Source organism: Thalassophryne amazonica, chromosome 5 (genome assembly GCF_902500255.1).
Source record: "Thalassophryne amazonica chromosome 5, fThaAma1.1, whole genome shotgun sequence".
Classification (NCBI taxonomy): domain Eukaryota; kingdom Metazoa; phylum Chordata; class Actinopteri; order Batrachoidiformes; family Batrachoididae; genus Thalassophryne; species Thalassophryne amazonica.
This window is the reverse complement of record NC_047107.1, coordinates 47,789,194-47,815,132: the sequence shown is the minus strand read 5'-3', so window position 1 is coordinate 47,815,132 and position 25,939 is coordinate 47,789,194. Positions and strand designations below refer to the sequence as shown.

Sequence of the window (25,939 nt, the reverse complement as noted above, 5' to 3'; positions counted from 1 at the left end):
GCTCTTCTGCCGCCTGATTGACAAGTAGCTTCTTTCTGCTGTCACCTGCATTGTAATTTATAATCATTCACAGCAAAGCTCCAGAATGAAATGACCTCAGCTTCACCCCCCTTGCCTTTTTACCTCCACTGAAACAAAGTGAATGTTCCGAGATGGAGCCGTGGTGACACAGAACAAGCAGCACTCACACAGAGGCAGATGAGAAATCAGGGGGGAAAGATTCTGAGACACTGGACTACAAAGTGGATCAGAGAGTGATGTCAGGGGAAGACGTCAGCTTCCAGCTCTAATAAATGAAACCCAAATGTCTGTACTGGGATGTTGGCTCAGCAGTGTGATCTTGGGCTAATTCCATTAGCTGCTACACTTTGTGCACGCACACGCACACACACAACTGATTATTCATGCTCCACTTTATCGTATAAGTCTGACGACTTACCTCTGACAGGAAAGTCTGTGCTGACTTCTGAGCTCCTACGTGTAGCAGATATTCATACACATACAGAGCTAACCTGGACACAAAGACAACAACAGAACACAGTCAGTGTCATCAGAGAGATTAAGTAAATCAAAAAGACACCTAATAACACCATCTTTGGGAGCGTCATTTTTGGGTGATCATATATATACTGTGTGGCAAAAAAAAGCATACGAGGTAAGAGGTAAAAAAGTTGTCAAATAATTTTTGGAGCAAGAGCTGAGAATAAAAAATAGCAATGATAAAGAGCACACTTATTGCAAACATCATAATTGCGACTTACTTTGTGTTAAACTGTCATCTCATACTATGTTGCATCTCATTCTTGCAATCGTAAAGAAGTCACAAGGAAACATTAAAATGACATACTTCAGCTACAGCACTGCATCAGTCTCATGTCACAGGGGGCCACGTGACTGCATGCAGTGAAAAGACTTATGGGTAATTAGCCAGTGTTAATAGAAAACACTCGCAACTTCTCAATGTCATGCTATATCAGAAAAGAACTGGAATCTGTGAATTTAACCATTAAAGTCAGGTGACGGACATGAACTCTGACAAAATTATGGCAAAGACAGACTAGCTCTGTGTTTATGCCAAACATCAAGAAACAAAGATGAATTTCAGCATACAAGTAACACAGATATAAATGGTATAAACCCAGGTATAAATGTTTTCTTTATATATGCATTACGTCCCAAGAAGAGATAAGATTACACCCTCTATACAACAACCTTCTGTGCTGCATTTTCTCATAGTGTGCACCACTGGCAGTAGTGCTGACACTGAACTGAAAAAGTATGCAGACATGCAAACAGGGGCATGCAGCACTGTTGCAGTCAACCCAAACCTTATGGTGATGTCACACTGTGATGGCGCGAAATAATTTGTCCTGTGGCAAATATTGCTTAATACATCAGTCTCTGGTAAATTTGGGGCTTTGATGGATGGATAACATCACATTTCCACTGGCAACACAAAGATCTGCATTCAGCAGAAAGTTTTACCCAGTTTCAAGACATATATGCGTGCTGTGGGGAGCCGGATTTCAGCAGGAATTTGCAGAGGTCTCAACGCAAATCCGGGGAGAATCCGGCTAGCTCAGAGATAATGACTTCATACTTCCTCGCTATGTTCATGTGCTGACAGCGTCCTCACCACTGTGCCGGGGTGCAATATGTTTGCAGCAGTGAAGACGGTAAACAACCTTCTTTCTCCGCGATGCCTTCTCACCAGTAGAACCTGCCAGATCCGCTCTGATGTCCAGATAAAAACAGACACATTCATGTTGTCTTTTTCTTCAGTCTGACCTTGGTGAAATAAAAAGCTGCACTGCATGCTGCTACGTTTGGAACTGTCCTCTCTCACTTTGTGCTGAATTCACACCTCGCGCCAAAGGTTTGGCTAATCAGAAGCATCCGATAACCACAAGATATGAATGCACAAGTATTGTAGAAGTAACAAACAAATATATGTGAAAACTGTGAATTAACATGCAACCATTGGGAAAGCTCCGCATCTGATGTCCGCTCACAGTTTTGAGCACAAACAAAACTTTGCGACGGATTCACTGGACATGAACTCACAAGGACCACATTTTAAAAAATGAGAAAATGATCTGTACAGAACAAAAATGGGCAGGAAAGGATAGGAAAATGTCATATACATTACTCATACGTTTCCTCAATCGATCACAGTGTGACAGACACTTTAAATTGTGTGTATATGTTTTATGAAGTTTATGCATCTTGACTAGATAATGAGGCACAGCGGGCACTCTGTATGTACTGAGAGTTATAACACCTTTGGAAAAGTCAATAAAAGAAATTAAACAACCTGAGCATTTACAATTTTGCAGTGACAAGATGCTTCTCACTATGCACTTACTGAGATGAATTGATACTTTGAGTTTCAAATATCTGCCATCACTTTTTTTTTTGATCCACTCCTTGGCAGCCTGGGGGGTAAAAAGCACTGTCTTGGCAGTTAAGACAGCTCTACTTCCCACATATTTAAAATAAAAGTGGACAAAAGAAGAACTTACTCAGTTTTGCCTAAAAAATAAAGGTAAATGAGCCAAAGCATAGATATAAATGTCAGTTGAAAATGGTCTGAGAACTGATGTGTGAGACTTCCACAGTCTGCTGCAAATGTTTTAAGGGCCAAGATTAGCCTTTAAATAGAGAAGACAGAAATTTGCTCCATGTCGTGCGAAATGTCTGAACACTGGGACTTCATGGTAAAACACATTGTCGTGCTTCAGGCTCTCCACGGACCTCCTCCCACAGCTTTGATCACAGCACGGATTAATTACAGGCTTGATTTGTTAATCAATTTCCCTCCTGGTGTGTCTTTGCTGTAACTAACAGCAACTTAAAGAGGGGATGATGATCTACTGGGTCTATAAATACAAGATAAACATTGATCCACAGAAGATCAATAGGAGATCACACTGACTCCTAACAGCACCCTGTAGGTTTGAAGAGGAGTGCAGAACAAAGACACATGGTAAATTTACAGGCTATTAACAACATTGTAAATTCATGGGACTGGGCATAACAGAAGTTGCATCAATGCTCACATTCTGCTTAGGTCCTCAACAACCAACAAGGGGACTTCAGTGATTCATGACACTATAAACATACAAAAAACAAACAGGAAAAGAACATTTTATTAAACTCCTTAGATGCGCTAATCCCAGTTTACATTCAAGTGTAGATGCTCAAATATAGGTTGGCAGTCTGAAGACAAATCTGCAAGTACACATCAAATGATGTAACACACAAAGACGGAAGCGCACTCTCACACACACACACACACACACACACACACACACACACACACACACACACACACACACACACACACACACACACACACACACACACACACACACACACACACCCCCCTTTAAAATTTTAACATGTTGCTGCAACAGCAGAAGTGGGACCAAACTGAAATATCATTCAAGCTCCGATAATCAAGCAGAGCATCAGAAGCAACCGTTGCCTCACTGATCGCGGAATATAAATTGCCATTTGACTGGCTGAAATGCTCATTAAATGGAGCAGCGTGGCGCAGTTTGAGCACTGCAGCTGCAGGGAGTCTGTAAGAGATTTGGCATGATGACTAGTTTGACACTATGCATGTAAATAAGTTTTGCCAGAAATCCTCTGACTTTTCCACAACCTAAACAGCAATGCATGAAGTAATAGTGCACACAGCTCTTAATGTCCCAGTCACACGGCACACGATTCCTGAATGAAGGGAAAAAGTAAAAAATGTCACAATTCGTTGAGAAAAGGTGGACGAAAGAGCTTTATCACTGAACAGTCTGCGAAGCAAGAGCGCAAAAGGGACGAAAGAGGAACTTAAAACCGAAGCTCACGATCTCAACACTTTAACGAACCGAGCCTGGAGCCACAGCTGGAGCAGTGTGTGTCTGCATCTCTGATTTCCAGGACTCGGCGCTGGGACGGAGCTCATAGCGCTGAGTCCTGGAGAAACTGCAAACAGAATCTGTGGAGATCTGTGTGCACGTCAGTGGACCACCTGCTCTGGTTCCTCGTTCAGAACAAAAGAGGGATCATCTCCTCATCATCAGAATCCACACTGTCTGACCACACGCTGCGTGCTCCGTCTTGCTCCAATTAAAAAAAAAAAGTGCGCTGTGGTCACTGCTGTATCACTGTATTATGTTCTAAGCCAGTGGTCTCCAAACTATTCCAGAAAGGGCTGAGAGGGTGCAGGTTTTCTTTGCAGCCACTGACTTCAGCAGGTGATTTCACTGATTAACATCCCTTTGAACAGGTGGGTTGAGTTCATCAGTGAAATCACCTGCTGAAGTCAGTGGCTGCAAAGAAAACGTGCACCCTCTCAGCCCTTTCTGGAATAGTTTGAAGACCACTGTTCTAAGCTATATATTGATTTATAAAATAAAACTGTCAAAAGGGAGAATAAATATAAATATAAGCGTAAAGATGATTGAATATATCAGAGCAGTAAATTAATCAGTGCATGTGAACGCGCGCACTGACTCGTGCGGTTATTTCCACCAGCTGATCACTGATCCACATCACGAATTCTTCCTTCCAGAACAGCTCTTTATATCATCATTTTGATTCATCTTCCTGTTGCCACATGTACAGAAGGACTGGATTGTCATTCCTGCACTCAGATTGTTATATTTAATACAAAATAATAAGCGCACGCAGCAGCTCCTGCTGCCACTGATGCTGCATTCACGTACCGTCGGAAATTACACAACTTTTTTGTTGTTTCAAATTCAACAGTTGCTTGTGGCAAAATAATTAATTATATCCACACAAAATATAAATTCTGGCCTATGTAAGGTGCCTGAGCCCATTGAAGCTGCCCCCCCGTGTCTCGTTTTGCTGTCGTTCTTGACGTTTTTTAATCATTTGTGTAGTTTTTGTAACGTTATTGTTTAATTTGACTTTGTTGGAGCAGCTGAATGTTTTCACACAGTGCAGAAGCCGGTTTGTGAGCGCTGAGGCTGCTGCTGCGTTCATGTAGTGTCGGAAATTACAGGACAAACTCAGCCTGCTTGCTTGGATTTTTTTTATCTGTGTGTGTGGGGGGGGGGGGGGGCAGCTTCAATGGGCTCAGGCACCTTACATAGGCTAGAATTAATCTTGTGTGGATATAATTAATTATTTTGCCACAAGCAACTGTTGAATTTGAAACAACAAAAAAGTTGTGTAATTTCCGACGGTAGTTGATTGCAGCATCAGCGGCAGCAGGAGCTGCTGCGTGCGCTTATTATTTTTTATTAAATATAACAATATGAGTGTAGGAATGATAATCCAGTCCTTCTGTACATGTGGCAACGGGTAGATAATTAAAAAATTATATAAAGAGCTGTTCTGGAAGGCAGAATTCACGTTGTGGATCAGTGATCAGCTGGTGGAATAACCGCACGAGTCAATGCGCGCGTTCACACACAATGATTAATTTACTGCTCTGATATATTCAATCATCTTTACACTTCTATTTGTATTTATTCTCCCTTTCGACAGTTTTCTGTTATAAATCAATATATATGTCTTAGAACATAATACAGTGATACAGCAGTGACCACAGCACACTTTTTTTTTTTTTTTTTAAATTGGAGCAAGACGGAGCGCGCAGCGTGTCGACAGACAGTGTGGATTCTGATAATGATGGAGATGATCCTTCTTTTGTTCTGGACGAGGAACCAGAGCAGGTGGTCTACCGATGTGCACACAGATCTCCACAGATTCTGTTTGCAGTTTCTCCAGGACTCAGGTGCTATAAGCTCTGTCCCAGCGCCGAGTCCTGGAACGCAGAGATGCAGACACACACTGCTCCAGCTGTGGCTCCAGGCGCATTTCATCAAGATCGTGAGCTTTGATTTTGTTAATTTCCTCTTTTGTCCCTTTTGCGCTCTTGCTTCATAGACTGTTCAGTGATAAAGCTCTTTCGTCCACCTTTTCTCAACAAATTGTGACGTTTTTACTTTTTCCCTTTGTTCAGGAATCGTCGTGTGCCATGTGACTGGGCCATTCGTTTAAATTTTTCAACAGTTTAAAAATCCTGACGAAGTGCCAGCTGCAGGAACGAGGCTGCGCGAAGGTTAAACGATGCCAACGACAGTCAACGAAAATCCAGATTTCTTGTTTCGTCAGGGCTTTGTCACCCTTCGTTAAGTGCCGTGTGACTGGGCCATAAAAGGCAACTACACAAGACACTCTGCTGTGTGAAATTCATACTACATCCAAAACACACTCGTGATTAAAAATGTAATGATTGCATTCCCTTTGCCGCTGCACTCTGTCAGATTAGGAACTATAGAAACAGCAAAGTGAAGTTGTACACACCCTATATGATCTTTTGCTATGCACTTTAGACTGTGCACATTAGATTGTCAAGATATGGCCCCACAGACTCTTAAGTGACACGTGTCTCCAAAGTCTGAAATGAGCTGTTTCAGGCCTAAATGTAACCCCAATACTAATGAAGTTCGGACGTTGTGTAGAATGTAAATAAAAACAGAATACAATGATTTGCGAATCCTCTTCACCCTATATTCAATTGAATACACCACAAAGACAAGATATTTAATGTTCAAACTGATAAACTTTATTGTTTTTGTGCAAATATTTGCTCCTTTTGAAATGGACGCCTGCAACATGTTTCAACAAAGCTGGGACAGTGGTATGTTTACCACTGTGTTACATCATCTTTCCTTCTAACAACACTCAATAAGCATTTGGGAACTGAGGACATTAATTGCTGAAGCTTTGTAGGTGGAATTCTTTCCCATTCTTGCTCGATGTACTACTTCATTTGTTCAACAGTCCAAGGTTTCCGTTGTCTTATTTTGCGCTTCATAATGCACCACACATTTTCAATGAGTGACAGGTCTGGACTGCAGGCAGGCCAGTCTAGTACCCGTACTCTTTTACTATGAAGCCACGCTGTTGTAACACGTGCAGGATGTGGGTTGGCATTGTCTTGCTGAAATAAGCAGGGACGTCCCTGAAAAAGATATGTTGCTTAGATGGCAGCATGTGTTGCTCCAAAACCTGGATGTATCTTTCAGCATTGATGGTGCCCTCACAGATGTGCAAGTTGCCCATGCCATGGGCACTAACACACCCCCCATACATCACAGATGCTGGCTTTTGAACTTTGCGCTGGTAAGAATCTGGATGTTTTTTTCCTCTTTTGTCTGGAGGACATGACATCCATGATTACCAAAAACAATTTGAAATGTGGACTCATCAGACCACAGCACACTTTTCCACTTTGCATCTGTCCATTTCAAATGAGCTCAGGCCCAGAGAAGGCGGCGGCGTTTCTGGTTGTTGATGTATGGCTTTCGTTTTACATGGTAGAGTTTTAACTTGCATTTGTAGATGTAGCAATGAACTGTGTTAACTGACAATGGTTTTCTGAAGTATTCCTGAGCCCACGCCATAAGATTCTTTACACAATGATGTCGGTTTTTAACGCAGTGCCACCTGAGGAATCGAAGGTCACGGGCATTCAATGTTGGTTTTCGGGCTTGCTGCTTAAGAGTAGAAAGTTCTCCAGATCCTATGAATCTTCTGATTATATTATAGACTGTAGATGATGGAATCCCTAAACTCCTTGCAACTGAACGTTCCCAACTTTTTTGAAATGTGTTGCAAGGATCCATTTCAAAATGAGCGAATATTTGTACAAAAACAAAGTTTATCAGTTTGAACATTAAATATCTTGTCTTTGTGGTGTATTTGATTGAATATAGGCTGAAGAGGATTTGCAAATCATTGTATTCTGTTTGATTTACATTTTACACAACTTCCCAACTTCACTGAAACTGGGGTTGTATTTATTATAACAGACATGGAGGATACAGAGAATAAGATATATGAGATGAAATCCCAATTACGTGCACCATATTTTCATGCCTATAAGTCTCACCGGCGTACAAGTTGAATCTGTCAAAAAATGCATCATGAAGAGAAAAACACATACACAAATTGCAGTGGAGTACAAGTCACATTCATTTTTAGAACATGTGTTTTAAAAGAATTCAAGACAAAAAAAAACATTTTGTAACAATCTGGAAAGACTCTTCAGTCACCCACTAACCTAAAGAAGATAAGCTAAATATCTTAATGTTGTGTTTCTTGTTTCTTGTGGCATTAAGTTATATATAGGCTCTGAGGTGCATTGGTGGTAGTGTTCATCCACAGATTCTGCAGTGTGAAACAGAAGAGAATCTCCCTGGTTGGGACACAAGTTCATCACAGGTTACTGCATTTTCCAAGGCTTGTATTCATTTACAGTGGACATAGTTGGGTTCATTATATAACTTCAATGGAATTTTGTAGAGATTAGTAAAACTATACATTTTGGTGCATGCAAAAGCCAATCAAAAAATGGAATAATCTACCGAGGTGGCCATCTTGGATGAGTAAAAATGGTGTCTTAAAGGGTAGTTTTTCCAAAATCTCTGCTTCTAGATGACCCAGGATCTTGATTCCCATGGCTAAACATACATTTTCAGAGCCAAGGAATCAAATGGTGCTACAAAAACATATGTGGGCAAAGTTATTCCAAATCCAAGACAGCTGGCCAGAAATGTGACTTTGCCCCTTCAAAGGCATTAAAAAAAGCAACAGCAATTAAAACAAATGAAAAACCAACATACACCTAACTCACACATCTGCAATGCCACTGAGCAGCAATGGCCTGTGCTGGAATGAATGTCACAGATGCAAAACACAAGTGATTATAGAGCAGAAAAGCATAGTTAGTATGAGTGTGCAACCTTTGACCTACAGGTTATCATGACTGTGTGTGTGTCTGTGCTCATGTGAGCAAGTGTGAATCAGCAGCCATGAAAGATGTGTACACCACGACAGCACACCAGAATTTCCAGTTTAAAGTGTGACTGGCCTGCTGTAGCAGATCCAGAAGCTTTTTTCCTCTTGTCCTTGGAGATAAAAATAAACTCTCCAGACAGTCCTGTCTGCCTGTCTGAAGATGATGGAATGCACACCTTTCTGCACCAAACGCAAGTACTCAATCTCTTCAGCCCTGCGCCATTTCTTAGCATTGTTCAGCTCTTTCACTGCTTACTTATTGCACTTGTTTTGATAAGAGGTCATGCCTGTATTTTGAAAGAAGCATGGAAAAAAAACAGCAGGGATGTATGTGCCACTCATGTCTGACTAAATCTTATAAAATGCATTTCATGGGAACAAAAACCTTCTAATTCATAGTATACAAATAATGAATGAGTTCAACGGTGTGAATATTTATTGAGGTAAAAGATGGAATGTACCACTGAACAAGGTGAATCTTTAAATAGGAGCCCAAAATTGTTCTCAGTCAACTTGCAAACAACAACTCTGACAATGTAGTCCATGATACCGTGCACTGACTTATTGTAAAGACTACCATCTGCTTTCCTCGCTCCAGCATAAAATCACATAAGAAATTTGTCCAGCTTTTCATCCATGTCTCTCCTTTGACTTGAGTGACAAATAAAGTTAAAAACAAGTCATTTTTAAAAGATATCTATTTACTAATTAACTTTTTTTTTTTTAATTCGGCACACAAAATATTCAAATAGAAAAAAATGAACAATTCCACAAACAAACACAGACAAAACTAGTGAGTCCGAAAGGGTGTGGGCTGAAGCAAAGCTTATTAGCGCCCACCCCTGCTAGTACAAGTCCAACAATTCTAATCAGTCATATTTACATAAATATAAATTCACTACTACATGTCGACACACAGACATACACATCAATATACTATTCACTTATAATTATATTTATATAGTACCAGATCATAAGAAAGTCGAATCAAGGCACTTTACGCCAGTAAGGACTAACCTTACCAACCCCCAGAGCAAGCACTAGGCAACTGTGGTGAGGAAAAACTCCCTATAAGGAAGAAACCTCAAGCAGACCAGGCTCTTGGGGGTGACCCTCTGCTTGGGCTGTGCCACATATACCTATATATACTCAACAAAAATATAAATGCAACACTTTTGGTTTTGCTCCCATTTTGTATGAGATGAACTCAAAGATCTAAAACTTTTTCCACATACACAATATCACCACTTTCCCTCAAATATTGTTCACAAACCAGTCGAAATCTGTGATAGTGAGCACTTCTCCTTTGCTGAGATTATCCATCCCACCTCACAGGTGTGCCATACCAAGATGCTGATTAGACACCATGATTACTGCACAGGTGTGCCTTAGACTGCCCACAATAAAAGGCCACTCTGACAGGTGCAGTTTTGTTTAATTGGGGGGGATACCAGTCAGTATCTGGTGTGACCACCATTTGCCTCATGCAGTGCAACACATCTCCTTCGCATCATCCGTGAAGAGAACACCTCTCCAACGTGCCAAACACCAGCGAATGTGAGCATTTGCCCACTCAAGTCGGTTACGACGACGAACTGGAGTCAGGTCGAGACCCCGATGAGGACGACGAGCATGCAGATGAGCTTCCCTGAGACGGTTTCTGACAGTTTGTGCAGAAATTCTTTGGTTATGCAAACCGATTGTTTCAGCAGCTGTCCGAGTGGCTGGTCTCAGACGATCTTGGAGGTGAACATGCTGGATGTGGAGGTCCTGGGCTGGTGTGGTTACACGTGGTCTGCGGTTGTGAGGCTGGTTGGATGTACTGCCAAATTCTCTGAAACGACTTTGGAGATGGCTTATGGTAGAGACATGAACATTCAATACACGAGCAACAGCTCTGGTTGACATTCCTGCTGTCAGCATGCCAACTGCACGCTCCTTCAAATCTTGTGACATCTGTGGCATTGTGCTGTGTGATAAAAATGCACCTTTCAGAGTGGCCTTTTATTGTGGGCAGTCTAAGGCACACCTGTGCACTAATCATGGTGTCTAATCAACATCTTGGTATGGCACACCTGTGAGGTGGGATGGATTATCTCAGCAAAGGAGAAGTGCTCACTATCACAGATTTAGACTGGTTTGTGAACAATATTTGAGAGAAATGGTGATATTGTGTATGTGGAAAAAGTTTTAGATCTTTGAGTTCATCTCATACAAAATGGGAGCAAAACCAAAAGTGTTGCGTTTATATTTTTGTTGAGTGTACATACGTATATACTTTACAAACATAAATATATACATACATATACACAGTCACTTATATACATATACATATACACCTACCCATATCTATATATCTACATACGCATATACATACCCACACATTCAAATATACAATAAGTCCCACTTATAAATTGAACATTCCATATAAATCAAATTATATTTGCTTCTTTATGATACTTAGACATAATGTTCTTTTTGAGTAGTTTCTTAAATCTCACTAAGGTACTACTCATTCTAACCTCTGTTGAACATTTGTTCCATTTCCTCACCCCAACCACAGACACACAAAAACCCTTTACATTTGTTCTTACTGGTGGTTTCATAAAAATTGCACAACCTCTTAAACTATATCTGGATTCCCTCAATCGGAACAGACTCTGGACATGTCTCGGTAAGGCTTGGTTTTTCGCTCGAAATAAAGTTTGAATTGTAATGTAATCGACCAAATCAATGAATTTTAATAAATTTAAAGACACAAATAGAGAATGAGTTGGTTCACGATATTGTTTATTGCAGATGATTCGTATGGCTCGTTTTTGCAAAAGGAATATTGGATTGGTATTTGATTTGTAAGTGTTTCCCCATGACTCAACACAATATGTCATATATGGTACCATCAGAGAATGATTGTTGTATGGCTGGGGGGCCTGGCTGCCTTTTTGTTTCTGTCTTTTGTTTTTCCTTCCAGGTGGCTTGCATTTGGGACTGAGTGGCTGTGTAGCTGAGTTTATCAGGACCTCACCCTGATCACCTGCGGCTCGTCAGGACTCACAGCTGTGGTGCATCTACATGGATTGGAATATGGTGGCATTTAAGACTGGAGTACACAGTGTGTATTTGCCAGAGACTCGACCTTGTGACCAGATGGGTGAGATCGTCGTCTCGAGAGCCATCTCATCATCAGTGGATGCAGAGAACGTCCAGGTTTGATGCATGGTCTGTGAAAGAGGAGGGGGTGAGGTCTCACGCTCGTCAGCACACTTCCTGAGGTACGTTAGATTTTGTGACTAACATTTATACAGTCAGTAAATATGGTGTCCCTCACACCTTTATTACATTGAGCTGTATGTAGTCGTTTAATCAGCTTCCACTGCTGTGGAGTTTTGTGAACTGGATGTTCCATGCCTGCAGGGTGGGAAGCTGATTAGTAATTAAGCCAGGAAGTGTTTGCTGTTTGTACACCTTTGAGCGTTCTCTCTGTGTGTTGAGTGTGGACTCACATAATGATTCCTTCTTTCACAGACTCGGTTTGTCGCGGCCACCTGGGGGGTGTCGGCGGGGTCCTTGGGTCCGAACCAGTTCTGGCTCCGGACCGTTAGCGCTGCTGGGAGCGCACCGCAATCCACCACGCCACACCGCGCACTTTTATATTTTTCACAGCACTGTTATGTTCATTAAACTCTGTTATCCTTTGTAACGTGCTCTGCTTATTTTATACTGGGTCCTTCAAGCGCTGGTCGGTTCTCCGGGCTGCGTCCGACACATAACAGTAGTCTCTGGCCAAACATCACGGACCCAGCGGTAGCAGAGACGGTAACGCGCCGGGAAGGCGGCAGCAGATGTTCAGAAGTTATCCGGATCAGTTGCAGGTGCTCTCCGCCCGGATGGTGCGCGTTGGAGAACCCATTACTGAATACTGATTTGAGCGCTCGTGCAGCCGTGTTCCTGTGTTTGTGCCTTATCCGTAGGTCGTGGTGGAGTGTGACTGGCGACGGCTTCGCGTCGCACTTCGACCGGATAAGAGGTTTGAACGGGAGCTGCAGGAGTGGGTCTGTAATGGGTGAACGCGCACGGCGGAGCTCTGTGGCACGGGTCGCGGTGCTTCCTGTGTTACAGTCGTAGCCCCGTTTCCCCGGGTAATGATAGCTACTGCGTCTGTTGTCAGCTCCGGTGTTATTTAGTTGAATCACATTTTTGGTTGTGTGCTGCTCACAGGAAAAGCAGCATGAATTATTTTCTGTCACCAAAGGGGGGTTTTTTATTTTTAGCACTCTGGCTCCCTCTGTTGGTGACTGAGTCACATTACCGTCAAGCTCTTAAGGTGGAACAGGTGTGTTCCATTTGTTTGAGCTTGACGGTATAAATCAATTCTTTGCTTTGTGTTAGTTCATTTTGTGTGGGTGTTTTTTGAGTTGGTTTTTGTGTGGGATTTTATTTTTTGTTTTTCACTATTAGGGTCTGGGGTTGTGACCCTGCAGTCTGGAAAAAAAAAAAGGACCCAAGCAACTTTGTGTTAGTCTGTTGGTCTTTCTTTTTGTTTCTTTCGGTTTCGCCTCCCGGGGTTTGATGGGACGGTCCCCTGGGGGGTCATGGGGGGGTATTTGGGTTCTTTTTTCTTTTTTTTTTGTTTTGTTTTTTGTTATGCCCTCTCTTCTCCTCTGACTCCAGCCGTGTGAGCCGTAGTGTCGGCGTTGCTGGAGTGGTGCAGTTTGGTTGTGCTGGGCGTTTCCCAGGTAACCTCTGCACCCGGGAGGGGAGGGGGGGGGTTTGGGGTATTTTCTTTTTGTTCCCTCTCTTCTCCTCTGGCTCCAGCCGTGTGAGCCGTAGTGTCGGCGTTGCTGGAGTGGTGCAGTTTGGTTATGCTGGGCGTTTCCCAGGTAACCTCTGCACCTGGGGGGGGGGATGTTTTTGTTTGTTGTTTCCCTGTTCCACCTCCGGCTTCAGCACGCCCTTGAGCCGTCTGCCATCGGCGTGGCTGAGGTTTGGGGCAGTGGGATATACCCGCAGCTAGTGGCTGGTTTAGAAGTCGGAGGAGTGGCGCCGTTTTGTGCTGTCTGCCATAACCGCTGTTCCACTCCTCCCGGTTGGCTTCTGGGGTATAGTCACGGTTGGTGACACTGGACGTGCTTCCAGTTTCCACTGCGCCAAGAGGGTGGGGTTGGGGTTGTTTTGTTCGTATGTTTTTTTTTCTCCTTTTGTTTTTCCCCCCAGTTTCCGCCCTCAGGGTTTGACTGTGGTGTCCTCTGGGGGGGAAAGGGCTGTGGGTCCATCTAGCCATAGACGGCCGGGGCTGGGTCCGTTGGTCATGAGGGGAGGCGTCTCCTGGGGTTGATGGAATGGTCCTCTGGGAGGCACTGGGAGTCCCCGTGGGTGACGTTGGATCCCAGAGGGACCTCGGCTGTGGTAATTACTCCTGGAGCTGGCGGGATGTCCTCTGGGGGGTGTTGGTCCCTACATGTCGTTGGGGGGGGTGTTAGCAGTTTTATTTGCAAACTTAAGTTTGGGTTGTTTTTCTTTTCTCCCCTTCCCGGGGTTTCATGGAACGGTCCTCGGGGCGGGGGGGGGGGGGGTGTTAGTGTTTTTATTTGTTAGCTTAAGTTTGGGTTGTTTTTCTTTTCTCCCCTTCCCGGGGTTTGATGGAACGGGCCTCTGGGGAGGGGGGGGGGGGTGTTTTGGTTGTTTGTGTTTGTCTTTTTTGTTTTCTGACTAATCAGACTGTGAACATGGTTGGACAAAGGCTGACTGCACAGGTTCAAGAACTCCTGGCCACACCTGTGCTAACTGACTGATCGAAACAAGGGCAAAGATGCAGCCAGAGGAGAAGACACCTACCGTTCTGTAGATGAGGATTCTGTTGGAAGATGAATGCGGATACGGTTTCCAGCCATGGTCCCTCGAGGGGGGTGTTTCTCCTGGGCCAGGTTTGTGTGGTCGCCGGGAGGCTTCCCGTGAGGGTGGGGTACTGTTGTATGGCTGGGGGGCCTGGCTGCCTTTTTGTTTCTGTCTTTTGTTTTTCCTTCCAGGTGGCTTGCATTTGGGACTGAGTGGCTGTGTAGCTGAGTTTATCAGGACCTCACCCTGATCACCTGCGGCTCGTCAGGACTCACAGCTGTGGTGCATCTACATGGATTGGAATATGGTGGCATTTAAGACTGGAGTACACAGTGTGTATTTGCCAGAGACTCGACCTTGTGACCAGACGGGTGAGATCATCGTCTCGAGAGCCATCTCATCATCAGTGGATGCAGAGAACGTCCAGGTTTGATGCATGGTCTGTGAAAGAGGAGGGGGTGAGGTCTCACGCTCGTCAGCACACTTCCTGAGGTACGTTAGATTTTGTGACTAACATTTATACAGTCAGTAAATATGGTGTCCCTCACACCTTTATTATATTGAGCTGTATGTAGTCGTTTAATCAGCTTCCACTGCTGTGGAGTTTTGTGAACTGGATGTTCCATGCCTGCAGGGTGGGAAGCTGATTAGTAATTAAGCCAGGAAGTGTTTGCTGTTTGTACACCTTTGAGCGTTCTCTCTGTGTGTTGAGTGTGGACTCACATAATGATTCCTTCTTTCACAGACTCGGTTTGTCGCGGCCACCTGGGGGGTGTCGGCGGGGTCCTTGGGTCCGAACCAGTTCTGGCTCCGGACCGTTAGCGCTGCTGGGAGCGCACCACAATCCACCACGCCAGACCGCGCACTTTTATATTTTTCACAGCACTGTTATGTTCATTAAACTCTGTTATCCTTTGTACCGTGCTCTGCTTATTTTATACTGGGTCCTTCAAACGCTGGTCGGTTCTCCGGGCTGCGTCCGACACATAACAATGATATAAAGTAAGTAACCCTTCTTGCGGCAGTAGGTCTTTGGCTTTATACAAAATGGCTATAGTTTTTGACAATTTTGATTTCACATAATTTATATGTGGTTTCCAGCTAAGTTTATTATCAATTATAACACCTAAAAATTTATTCTCTGTTACTAACTCAATTTCCTTATTGTTTATAGTTAAATTTTTACATTTGGGTGCCTGTTTATTTCCAAATATAATACATTTAGTTTTCCCAAGGTTGAGTGACAACTTATTAGCGTCAAACCAAACCTTAAATTTTTCCAGTTCTTTCTCCACTATGTCCAGAAGCTGTTCAAGATTTTCACCGCTACAGAACACAGTTGTATCATCCGCAAAAAGGACACATCTCAGTGAACTCGACATCCAACTTATATCATTTATATAGATTATAAACAACAAAGGACCCAGCACTGAGCCCTGCGGCACCCCACATGTGACATCCCTGAGTTCAGAATTTGTATTATTGAATTGAACATACTGAAATCTGCCTTGTAAATAACTAGCTATCCATTCATATGCCAGACCTCTGATTCCATATTTCTGCAGTTTACTTAATAGTATTCCATGGTTAATTGTGTCAAACGCTTTCTGTAAATAAAAAAAAACACCTATTGTGTATTGTTTATTATCAATTGCAGTTGCTATACTTTCCACAAAGTCCATCAAAGCATGTGATGTAGTTCGAGACCTTCTGAATCCATATTGTTCTTCACAAATGATGTTATGCTTCAGTAAATAATCATTTAATCTTTTAGCAAATATTTTTTCCAAAATTTTGGAAAATTGTGGCAGGATTGATATAGGTCTATAATTAGAAAATGTGTGTTTGTCACCAGTTTTAAACAGAGGAATTACTTTGGCTATTTTCATTTGAGAAGGAAATTTACCAGTACTTAGTGACATATTGCAAATATAATTGAACGGTTTTACTATACAATCAATAACTTTTTTTTAATAAAGACATATCCAAATTATTAAAATCAGTCGATTTCTTACTTTTTGAACCATGAATCAGATCAAGTATTTCCCTTTCATGAGTACCACCAATGAACATTGAAACAGATTTGTTAAACGTTGAATTATTTACCCAGAAGTTATTAGTTGATGAGTCAATCTTACTGGCAAGATTTTTACCCACATTAACGAAGTATTCATTAAAGTGTTCAGCAATAGACTCGTCGTTATCAATCGTGATGTAGTTGTTACTCTGAAAAAATGAAGGATAATCTCTAGTTACTCTATTCTTTTTTACTATTTCATTTAATATGTTCCATGTGTTTTTGATGTTATTTCTATTTTTGACAAGTAACTCATTATAATATGTTTTTTTACTGAGTCTCATGATATTAACTTATTCTTATATGTTTTATACTTACTTTCAGCTTCCTTAGTTCGTAGTTTTATGAATTGTTTATATAGTACGTTTTTCTTTTTACATGCCCTCTGAAGTCCCTTAGTTATCCATGGTTTGTTGCTATATTGATTTCTATATATTTTGTCAACAAATGGACAGTGTTTATTATACAAACTGGAAAAAATGGAAATGAAAGCATCATATGACCTGTCAACATCATCAACAAAAACATCTGACCAATTCTGACTTGATAAATCCTCCCTTAAATTATCAATTGTTTCAGGTGTTACTTTTCTACTCATGAATTTGATATTGCTTCGATACTTACAACAACCCTCCAATGCAAAGACTGAGAAAACTGGCAAGTGATCACTGATATCACTGACCAGTAGTCCCCCACTAAGATTACCGGATATAACGTTAGTTAAAATATTGTCAATGAGAGTTGTTGAGTCCATAGTTATTCTGCTAGGATGAATGATGGTTGGAAACAGTCCTAAACAGTACAAGGTGTTTATAAATGAGGTAATTTGTGGATGATTGTGAGGGTTTAAAAAATCTATATTGAAATCTCCACAGACAAATAAATGCTTATTTCTGTTGATTTTGTTGTACATTCCTAAGATAATGTCTTCAAAGGTGTCAATATTTGTCCCAGGAGCTCTGTAAATGCAACTAATAACTATGTTTTTGGAGTTTATAGATGTCATTTCTATGGTAACACATTCCATGATGTTGTCCACTGTAAACGACATGTTGTTAATGAGTTTACAGTTATAATCTGACCTTACAAACAATGCAACGCCTCCGCCCCTTCTCGCCTGCCTATTAACCAGGAACAATTCATAACCATCAAGATATACCAGATCTTTATTATCCTCATTTAACCATGTTTCTGAAATTGCAATAACTGAAAAACGTTTTTTGGATGTTTTCAAACAATCATTAATAGTGGACAGATTACGAGAAAGACTTCTGCTGTTGAAATGTATAATTGAAAAATTTTCATCATTGATTTTATAATTTTTGAATTGTTCTTCTGTAAAATATTTGCACTGTCTCACAATATTCTCACTGAAAAAGGTATCAGGATCACTTTCAGATTCGAAGGGGTGGTTAGCAGAGTTATTATAATTAAATGTATCTAGACAGAGCTCCTGGGCAGAAATAAACGGATCATTATCCTTAGTCATTATGTCTCTCTTGTCTCCGGGTGTAGATGATGTGGATGAGTGGGTTGCTCCAGTCTGCATCATGGTGCTGTGATGTGTTTGAGTCCTCATACCTATTGTTCATATTTGTCCAGCTCCTCGATGTTCCTTATTGCCATGACTTTTGCTTGTTCTGGTGATCCGTTCAGTTTGATGAATATTTTACAGTTTGAAGTCCATGTGTGCTGGATTTTTCCCTGTTTCTATAAGAAGCGTGCTTTCCTGGCGATGTCGGCATTCCGTTTGGTGAGATGTTCATTGATGAATACGTTTGTCCCTTTCAGTTTTCTTCCTTGTTTTAACAGTGCTGTTTTGTGTTTTCTGTTGATGAATCTCATGATGACGGTTCGTTTATCACCGTCATTTCTCCGGGGCAGAGGGTAGCACGCTTCAATGTTATTTAAATCCATTTCTATACCTTTAGATAGGAGGAAATCAGCAACCTGTTTTTCCACAGAGCTGACCTCCTGTTCACTGGGCTCCCCTCCGCTCTCATCTGTTACTGCCCGTGCGTAGGACCGTGGTTTGATGTGAAGACCTGTGATGATGACGTCGTTAATTCTGGTGTACTGCTCCAATTCAGCCACTCTATTTTCTAGCTGCACCAGATGCCGGTCTTTCTCGGCGTTCTGGAGCCGTAATGCCTTCACCTCCTCCACCAGATCCATGATTGATTTCTGTTGCTGCTTCACAACAGAAATCTCCTCTGATAGAAAGTCCAGAGATTTTTTAATATCGTCACCTTCCTCCGCTGTCAGAACCTTCTTAGGCCCCATGGTCGGCTTATGAGCAGCTTGTCGATCGCCGATGTTAACAGCCTGCGTTGTGTTGGGAAAGTGTAGGAACACGGACCCACAACAGGGGGCGCAAATGAACGGACAATGGAGGAAGTCAAATATCAACACTTTACTGTTGTGAAACACGCACAACAAACACAACCAATTACAATATCAGACAATAAGCCGAATCACAACGGTGTCATGTGGGCAGGCTCGAAGATAGGAGACGTCTGTCCAAGCAGAACCGGAACCACACGATTTCCTCCGCCACCGAACCCCGGGAATACTGGAGCCGCCAAGTCCCGAACTCCCAGGTGGCCACTGCCTCCGCTTGTCGGATCCGGTACTGCTGGCGAGGAACAGAAACAGTCAGATGTGGGTGCGTCTGCACCCAGCAACACGTATGGTGGAAACACCACCTCCACCTCTCGTCAGGAAAACACTGTAGTGCAGGAATGTGAGTACTTATCCAAAATACAGTCTCCTGCTGTTCTTCTCTCTTTCTGTGTAAAGGCAAAAAGTATTCAATGGTCAAAAGATAATCCGTTAGGCTGGATACGTTACCTCCTTGGTAGAGCGATATCTCGGCAAAGAGGTGGAGACGTCGTCCTGCTGATATACCGCTGCGGATCAGAAGATTGGTAACAGCTATCGTAGGTGACAGCTGTCACCCCGGCTGCTCCTGTGAGACGGCAGCGCCCTCTGGTGCCTGGAGCCCGCACTCCAGGCAGGGTGCCCTCTGGTGGTGGTGGGCCAGCAGTACCTCCTCTTCAGTGGCCCACACAACAGCGTTGTTTGTCACCGGGATGGATCTGCACTGCGCTGGTGCCGCGCGGCCTCGGTGTTTCCGCGCTGATGGATCCGCGGTGGCTGCACAAGGCCTCGGGGAAGCGGCACTCGTGACGCGCGGCTCTAATGACGCAGCGCGCGGCCTCAGTGAATTCACCACGTTGGGCGGGCCTCGGACGTTGTTGCTGTCCAGTCGTGGGGCTAAGTTGCCGGTTGAGGTGGTATTCCCACTGTCCGGGTTGGCAAACACCGGCGTGGCAGATGGCAACCACAAACACCACCTCTGAAAACTCGGGTACAAACTTTTTGCAGCTCGCTCTGACGACACGCAGCTCTGACTGACTGTGACTGACGCAGCTCCGATAGCTGATAACTTAGATCTGTTGTGAAAGAACCTCTATTAAACAAGGTAGAGAGTAGAAAGAATAAACTGAATAATAAATGAAAGAAAGACTGTCTCTGGAGGTAAAAAACAAACAGACCGGTAATCTGTGTGGGCAGATGATAAAAACTGATCTGACTGCAGGAAGGAAACAAATTGTGTGCATATGGCCCACTGTCATAGACTGTACATATATATTGGACAAACCCTCTGTGATGTCATCCATTGTAGGTGTTGTGACTGCGTAACTCCCAGTCAACCAATAAATGGATAAAGAGGTGGATCGTAGGAAAGGCTAGCGTGACCTGGACAGGCTGAACAAAGCTTGAATGCACCAACATATTTCAAAGTCACCAAGCTAGCTAAGGCCAATAATCTAGGTAACCTTCAATTTGGATGTTTGATTAATGCAGAATTTGGTGGTCCTTTTGAGGGGTGGCTTGGGTGGGGATATTAAAACCTATAACTGGTTTCCAACCTCAGGAACTGTGGCAAAATGAGTGGAATTAATATCACCAAGCTATTGATAACCGCTAAGTAGTGGCAATGGTGCTAAAATACAAATTAAGTAAATACAACCCCAATTCTAATGAAGTTGGGACATTGTGTGAAATGGAAATAAGAACAGATTACAATGATTTCCAAATCCTCTTCAACCTATTTTCAATTGAATACACCACAAAGACAAGATATTTAATGTTCAGACTGATAAACTTTTTTGTTTTTGTGCAAATATTTGCTCATTTTGAAATGGATGCCTGCAACACATTTCAAAAAAGCTGGTACAGGGGCAACCAAAGACTGGGAAAGTTGATGAATTGCTCAAAGAACACCTGTTTGGAACATTCCACAGGTGAACAGGTTAATTGGAAACAGGTGAGTGTCATGACTGGGTATAAAAGGAGCATCCCTAAAAGCCTCAGAATGAGCAAATATTTGCACAAAAACAATAAAGTTTATCAGTTTGACCACTAAATATCTTGTCTTTGTGGTGTATTCAATTGAATATAGGTTGAAGAGGATTTGCAAATCATTGTATTCTGTTTTTATTTACATTTTACACGTCCCAACTTCATTGGAATTAAGGTTCTAATTCAAAAGTTTCCTGCAATGGAAATGGAGGAACACAGATTTGCTAGATGGACTGTCAGTACAATTCATTACCAGTGGTGTCAAAAGTACACACATTTGTTACTTAAGTAGAAGTATAGATACTGCAGTTTAAAAACACTCTGGTAAAAGTTGAAGTATCAACTTGACCTCTTTACTCAAGTAAAAGTGAAAAAGTATGTGCTAGAAAACCTACTTAAAGTATAAAAGTATAAAGTAACCTTTAAAAAAAAAAGAAAAAAAAAAAGGTAGATGCCACTATATGAATTGAAAGCTTAACTTAAAAACTGATTCATTCTACATGTGGCCCAAGACCCAAAACCCAAAATTACCCCCCAACACCACCTGCACGAAAATGTTTCAATTCTAGAAGCTCTGAAATGCAATCTGGGACTATTCCAGACAATAAACTGCAGCGAGAGCAGCATCCATTTAGTGAAGGAAAAAAAACAAAAAAACACAACTTTCCTTATTCAAATTCATTCCAGTAGTATTCTGCTCTTACTAGGATGCAGCAGTTTTCTAGTTTGGCAGATAGTTCTGGAGAAAATCACTGAAGAAATTAACACAATGAAAATATGGTTTGACCGAAACAAACTCATTAAATAAGACAGGGATGAAGTGGAGGTGTAAGAATCACTAGGTGTTCACAGGAAACATTTATTTATTTATGTATGTATTTATTTATGTATGTTCTTTGTTAGTTGCTTTTATATTTTCTGTTGTGTTTCTATTCAGGTTCTTTTTGCCTCTTTCTCTAGAATTGTATATAATAATCATTAGATTATTAATATATAAACAAAAATAAATTTAAGAAATATTACAATTTGAAAACAAATGCACCCGAACGTGATGACGGCTGCAATTGCTTAATGCTAACTTTTAACATTGAAAATGCCATAGACATGCTAACGCATTAGCATCGCTCCCGTTTTTAAGTTATAAAATACATCCATCAACTGTTTCAGAAGACCATAACAGGTCGGTTTAACATAGAAAAGGTAAATAATACTCACAGAAGTATGCTCTTTAGGGTTTTAGCGGGGGAAAATTAAGCGAAAGAAAGAAAGAATAAACGAAGCAATGGTCGAAGCATTGCTTCAATCTGCGAACCACTGCTTCAATTGGTTCACGGTTCAAAGCAAAGCCGCGCTGCAGAAAAGTTGATTACAGACGCACATGATGTGAAATATATATATAAACATTAAACTGAAGCCAAGAGTAACGAGGCTCTTTGTTTTAAAAATGTAAGGAATAGAAAGTACAGATACTTGTGTGAAAATGTAATGAGTAGAAGTAAGAAGTAGGCAGGAAAAATAAGTAATGGAGTAAAGTATAGATACCTAAAAAGTGTACTTAAGTACAGTAACGAAGTATTTGTACTTCGTTACTTGACAACTCTGTTCATTACACAGCAAGCCATATTATCTCAGATACTTGTAATAAAATGCTTAGAAAGCGGTGGCTGCTCGCAGACAGGTGCCGCTAGCAGTGATTGTGTGCATATGGCACACACTAGTTGTCACTCAATCCAACCATATACTTTTTAAGTCATAACTTTATTACTTACAATAGTCTAAAATGCCAAGTTCCTGTATATAAAAATTCACTCCTTGTACAGTTGTAATAAATGGTGAATAAGCTATAGAGAGCAAAACCATTTTATCTGTACCAGGCTATAAAGTTTATTTCTGCTGTGAAGTTAGAGATTTTAACAAGGGCATTAACGGGGATAGCAACCAATCTGTTGAAGCCTGCTTAAACAAGTGTAAACAAACAAAAAGTGAAATGACAAAATCCTTTGAACGTAACCAAAAAGTGCCCGCTCCACAGAGTGAATTCCTCACTTTTACCCCTCTCTCCCGCTCTTCTTCTTTACATCATTTCTCCTCTACTTTCCTCACATGGCCTTGCTGTAATGTCTTACTGAAGATATGGAGACGGAAATGTTTCACAGGGACAAGGTTAACAGAACAATGAGAAGCTTGACAAAACTCTTGACACCCTGACAACTGAACATGAATAAAAGATGTGCACTTTTTTTTTTTTTTTTAAATGTGCTGTATACCTCTGAGTATTTCGAGGAACAAAATGTGTTCTGTGTGTCTTTTTTCTGTCATCCTCCTGTCGAAATCTCCCCTGTGATTCCTCATTTCAAGTACAACAGCAGGACTATTTATTGACACAGGAATCTCATGTCTCGACAATGAACACATTCACTGAGATGACAATGAGCCTAGCAGGCTGCATGACTGATGTGCTGTATCATTGGGAATAAATAAATAAATGAGTGCCTGCCCTCTGCGTGTGTTGTCTCCATCGAGTCAAACACAGCTCTGCTCAGTGGCTGCCTTTCATCCCAACTGAATGCTTTGACCTATGATTGATTTCTGAAGGGCTGCAAGATGTCACCCTTGACCACAAAGTAAAGTAAGGGTCAAACAAAGTGAGAAAACACATGAAAGGTGGATAGATGAGGACAACAGCGGGGTTAGAAGGTGATGAAGCTGAAGAAAAAAAAGAATATAATAGGGATTAATTTGAAAATAGAAGAAATCCAGTTGATACTGGTAAGTGATGTAAGTGAAATAATTTTGTTTCTTGTGCAAAATAAAACAAAGCATCCAAAATAAATCTACGGTTTTAGAAATGCTGTAATGAAAATTCCTTGCTTTGTTAAAAAGAAAAAGCACTTGGGAAAATTTTAAAGAAAATGTTAAATTTCATAGGGGCTAATATATTTGGCTTCATGTGTACCTTGGTAAAACCATTTCTAACAACAAAAATGTTTGTCCACATATGTATTTACACTAAAGAGTCAAAGAATTTCTAATAACATTTTATATTTTCAGCTTTAGAGCCAAATTATATCACATTGTTACAGGCAAATATAGTACTAGTCAAAAGTCTGGAAACAGCCTCCTATTCAACTGAATGAGAAAGTGGCCACCACCCCTATATATACAACCTGTATCATGACTTAAAAAAAACAAGAATTGGGTGACCACTTTGAATTTATTTTGGATCTTCTCTTATCTACAGAGGTAAAAATTATACATACGGGCTCAAATATATACATGCATTCACTTAAATCTTTTAATAAGTGGTGCTGACGGTTCTACAATGTGTATTAATGACTAGGTCAAGGTTTATTAACACCTCATTAGTAATCATGATTGACTACAACTGGTAGTTTCTCTTTCCAAGCATAAAAAGGACATGTTTGACAGCACTCATTGGACTGACCAATACTCAGACAATGGGAAGTCCAAAGAACTCAGGGACATCAGTTAGGACGTTCTGGAACAACCCAGGAACCACCAAGGATCTTTACCAAGGACACCTTCAAGCTTGACTGAAATTTGCAGCTGTCCATATGGACAAGGTTTTATGGTCAGACGAGACAAACATTGAGCTACTCGGCCACAATGACAAGAGGCATGTATGAAGGAATAAAGGTGAGCCTTTCGAACCTAAGAACACGTGTACCAAATGTCAAGCATGTGTTATAAGTAGACAATGGGTTGAGACCCCAGTGGAGAGAAAAGATGGGCTGGTGTACGAAACTGTTTGAGTTGCTAAGCTAGGGACAAAGCAGAGGTTATTACACAGGAAAGCAATCAGTAATGAGTTACGGTGTCCAATTAAGTAGTAGCCAGTCTCAAAAACACATAAGGGGAAAAACAGGTTCAGTAACAAGAAGTCAAACACAAGGAAAGACGAGAAATACTGGCGAGAAGAAAGCAACAAAGTACAAACATTCATGCAACGCACAAAAGGAACATGGATATAAATACACACCGGAGGCAAATGGATTACAGGTTAGGGTAATTATAGATAGACAACAGCTGAGGGGCAACAGAGGAATGAAACACAATAAAACCAGACTACAATAACTCAGGAACTAAACTGCAGAATATTTATATCAACACCAAAGACATGCAAGGATAAAGACAGCACATAGGCATGAAAACCCATAGGGACCCCAGACAATATCAACACTAGGAACAGTCACAAGGGGGTGGCAGAGGATGAGGACAGACAGGGATTGTGACAGCATGGTGGTGGCAGCATCATGCTCTGGGGCTGGTTAGCTGCCAGTGGCACTGGTGCACTGCATAAAGTAGATGGAATAATAAACAATGAGGACAGCCTCAAAATTCTTCAGCGTCACCTCGCATCAACAGCTAGAGGGTTGAAACGGCCACAATTGAGTGTTCCAACATGACAATGATCCCAAACATGCATCAAAACCGGTTCTGGGTTGGATAAAGCAAAGACATTCCAAAAGACGAACTCAACGCTATTGAAAATTTGTGGGCTACGCTGAAAAGCCAGGTTTATGCCAGGAAACAAACCAATTTAAATTAACTCTACCAATTCTGCCAAGAAGAGTGTTCAAATATACAGCCAGAAATATGACAGGAGCTTGTTGTTGTCTACCAAAGCATCTGGCCGAGGTATAGTTTGCTAATGTACATTCAACCAAATATTAGTGAGGGTGCATGTATATGTTTGAGCCTGTATGTATAATTCTGACCCTGTCTGGATTGGAGAAGATTCAAAATAATTTCATACATGTGCACCCAATTCTTGTTTTTAAAGTCATTAATGATGTATGT

General features: G+C 41.6%; 1 protein-coding gene across 1 annotated transcript in view; it reads right to left on the bottom strand.

Moving 5' to 3' along the window:
• The window catches only part of LOC117510410 (single-stranded DNA-binding protein 2), a 310,588-nt gene that overhangs the window by 129,193 nt on the left and 155,456 nt on the right, over positions 1–25,939 (bottom strand). Inside the window, exon 2 of the mRNA XM_034170108.1 lies at positions 440–512. Coding sequence (XP_034025999.1) covers positions 440–512 — 73 coding nt within the window. The remainder of the gene's footprint in view (positions 1–439; positions 513–25,939) is intronic.